This window comes from Takifugu flavidus, chromosome 21 (genome assembly GCF_003711565.1).
Source record: "Takifugu flavidus isolate HTHZ2018 chromosome 21, ASM371156v2, whole genome shotgun sequence".
Taxonomy (NCBI): domain Eukaryota; kingdom Metazoa; phylum Chordata; class Actinopteri; order Tetraodontiformes; family Tetraodontidae; genus Takifugu; species Takifugu flavidus.
The window spans coordinates 1,597,548-1,600,283 of record NC_079540.1 but is presented as its reverse complement, the minus strand read 5'-3'; the positions used below and the strand labels follow the sequence as shown (position 1 = coordinate 1,600,283).

Below are 2,736 nucleotides of genomic sequence, written 5' to 3'. Positions count from 1 at the left end.
TTTTTATTATATACCCTTACCCGTGCACAAAAAATCATGACAATGCACACATACATGAGGTGTGGTGAAAATTTGATATTGTTGTCTGGAAATGAACATGAAATAATTTTATTTTGAGAATAGAGTGAGCGCAGATATAGGTAGACAAAATTGGCAGACAAGATCTACAAAAATATAATCGTAACCCATGTCCCCAAATCAACCGGAAGTCCCGTACATCCCTTTTATTGCTGTTCTACTGCAGCTTTATGAGTGAAGCGGCTCATAAAGTTTCTGCGACAAAACTAGAAATTATGGTCTTTTAATGGTGTAAGGGGAGAAATAGCAGGCATCGTATATCTTTGGATACAGTTGTTAGGGTGGCTTAGTCCTTTGGTAAATGGGGCACTGTGCAGTGAGGGGAAGCTTAAGGTGATACTGAAGCTGCTTGATAGTTTATAATAACTCCAACTTGTCATGAGATCAGTGTTTCCCTAGAGTTTCTGTACTCCATTTTGATTTTTAAAGGGAGACTTCTCTTAATCTTTTTTCTTCTCTCTTCTAACATAGCTACCAACATTGGTGTCCATATCCCTTCGCATACGAGCAGAACATAGTGGAAATTGGAAGCATCCTCTATTCCAGACAAACCAATTATCTGGTGCAGTCCATTCTGGGAGAGGGTGCATTTGGCAAAGTAGTCAAATGTATAAGGTTGAGAGACAACAAGACTGTGGCAGTCAAAGTCATGAAGAAAGAAGAAGATTACTATGATTGTGTAGAGCAGGAAGTATGTAACAACAACTTTTGTTCCTATTTGCCCCTGTATGTGGTTTAATTAAGGTGAACCTTGACATTTGTCTCCTTAGATACAAGCCCTGCTAAGGCTTCAAAGACTGGATGCAGAAAAATGCAACATTGTCCAGGTTCACGCAGCCTTTTTTGACAGAGGGTATTTCTGCTTCGTCTTCGAGTACCTGGACAAAAGTCTATTTGACTACATGGCGGAGAACGATTTTCGTCCTCTGCCTCTAAACGCAATCAGATCTATTGTCCAACAGGTACGTCTCACTGCACTTCCTTTTTCATTAATAGCCCTTTGATCTAATGTTGAAAAAGTATTCTGAAAGTGTTTTATTTTCTTTAAGCTTGCAATCGCACTTCAATCGCTGAAGAGCGTGGGAGTGACTCACCGCGATATAAAGCTGGACAATATTATGTTAGTGGACCATGAAAAGCAGCCTTTCAGAGTCAAACTTATCGACTTTGGAATTGCCACTGTTGCCTCCACTATACCACAGGGCTCAGTTATACAGGCCCTCTGTTCCATGTAATTATTTTTTACAAATGTTTAAAATCATGGAAATCTATAAATAACCAATTGTAAAAAGCAAACTAACACCCTTTTATAGGTCTCCAGAGGTCCTTCTGGGTCTTCCATTGACAGAGGCTGTCGACATGTGGTCTCTGGGCTGTTTGGCTGCCAAGTTACACCTGGGGATTTCGCTGTTTGATGGGGACAATGAGTATGACATGGTAAGTATATTTGTAGTATTTGGAGTTTTCTTCATTCTTTTCTTTGAACTTTTCTGCAACATAAACTTGTTTTGGTGAATATTGTGACGTGGTGTTTTCTTTACCCACAGATGAGAAGCATTGTGGAGCTACTAGGTCAACCTCCGAATCGAATGCTGGATGCAGGAATAAATACAAAGCAATTCTTTAAGAAATATATGTGCGCAGGGAATCGATCATGGAAACTAAAGGTATCTGTGGTAGTTTGTCTAAGATATTTCTTACAGACTCTAATTTTTTCCCAAATTAATAGGTAGGAATGTTTATTTTGTTGTCCTTAACTCCTTTTCTGTTATCTGTTTAGAAATGCCGCGGAACAACAGGATATCATTTTCTGGATTCTTTGGATGACATTTTAAGCGTATGTTTTTCCAGTTTTCATTTGTTATTCACATCAATGTAACAACGCTTTCTTAATAGCATAAAGAATATATTTACAGGGTAATTAACTACTTTAAATCAATTTTTATTGTTCCAGGACATCCCTACTAAAGACAGTGAAAATCTAGGACTTTTTGTTGACATGCTAAAGAAAATGCTTGACCTAGATCCTGCTACGCGCATTACCCCAGCTCAACTGCTGCATCATGGTTTTCTGACAAACACTGAGTAAGTCTACACAAAGATCATTCATTTCAGTCCTAAAACCTTTGATTTATACATTTGAAAAAATTGCAGGATTGCAGATAATTATTTAAGTCAAGTATTTGTTGTCTTGAAGGGTGGGGACCACCTCTGAAGAGCTAGAGGTCACTGCCAGCCAGGAAAATGGACAGACGTTGCAGTCGCAGTGTGAAACCCCCCAGCTGAACCAAGAGAGCCAGTTAAAAACAGGGCAGAAAAGAAATCGTGACTCTAACGATGACGACCCAACTTGTCACGACTCCAAGCGGCCTAAATTTCAGTCACGAGTAACACCAATGACAGACACACAGATAAATGATGATAATTCCACTGTTCAGAGGAAGCTTCCTGATGGGAAGGATGGTGAGCCTCATTGCTCCACCTCGATGGCTGTGCCCAGGTTCAGCCAAAAAGCTTTAAAAAGAAGAAGGAAATACACAGGCAGGAAAAGAGAGAAACAGACTCCCTGAACACATATGTTTGGGGGACAGTCCCATCTGGTCTTTCAATCACATATTCACCCTGAATTACAATAAAGGAAGCTGATTTCATTTTAAA

General features: G+C 39.5%; 2 protein-coding genes across 2 annotated transcripts in view; both read left to right on the top strand.

Moving 5' to 3' along the window:
- LOC130518704 (E3 ubiquitin-protein ligase RNF19A-like) overlaps window positions 1-256 on the top strand; it is a 5,796-nt gene extending 5,540 nt beyond the window's left edge. The window contains exon 11 of the mRNA XM_057021523.1: window positions 245-256. Coding sequence (XP_056877503.1) covers window positions 245-256 — 12 coding nt within the window. The remainder of the gene's footprint in view (window positions 1-244) is intronic.
- A 326-nt stretch (window positions 257-582) lies between these two features.
- On the top strand, window positions 583-2,736 carry LOC130518697 (homeodomain-interacting protein kinase 1-like). Its single transcript, XM_057021516.1, has 8 exons — window positions 583-769; window positions 849-1,040; window positions 1,128-1,309; window positions 1,392-1,515; window positions 1,626-1,745; window positions 1,859-1,915; window positions 2,033-2,163; window positions 2,276-2,736. The coding sequence occupies exons 1-8, from the start codon at window positions 728-730 to the stop codon at window positions 2,646-2,648; spliced, it is 1,221 nt and encodes a 406-aa protein (XP_056877496.1). The 5' UTR covers window positions 583-727; the 3' UTR covers window positions 2,649-2,736.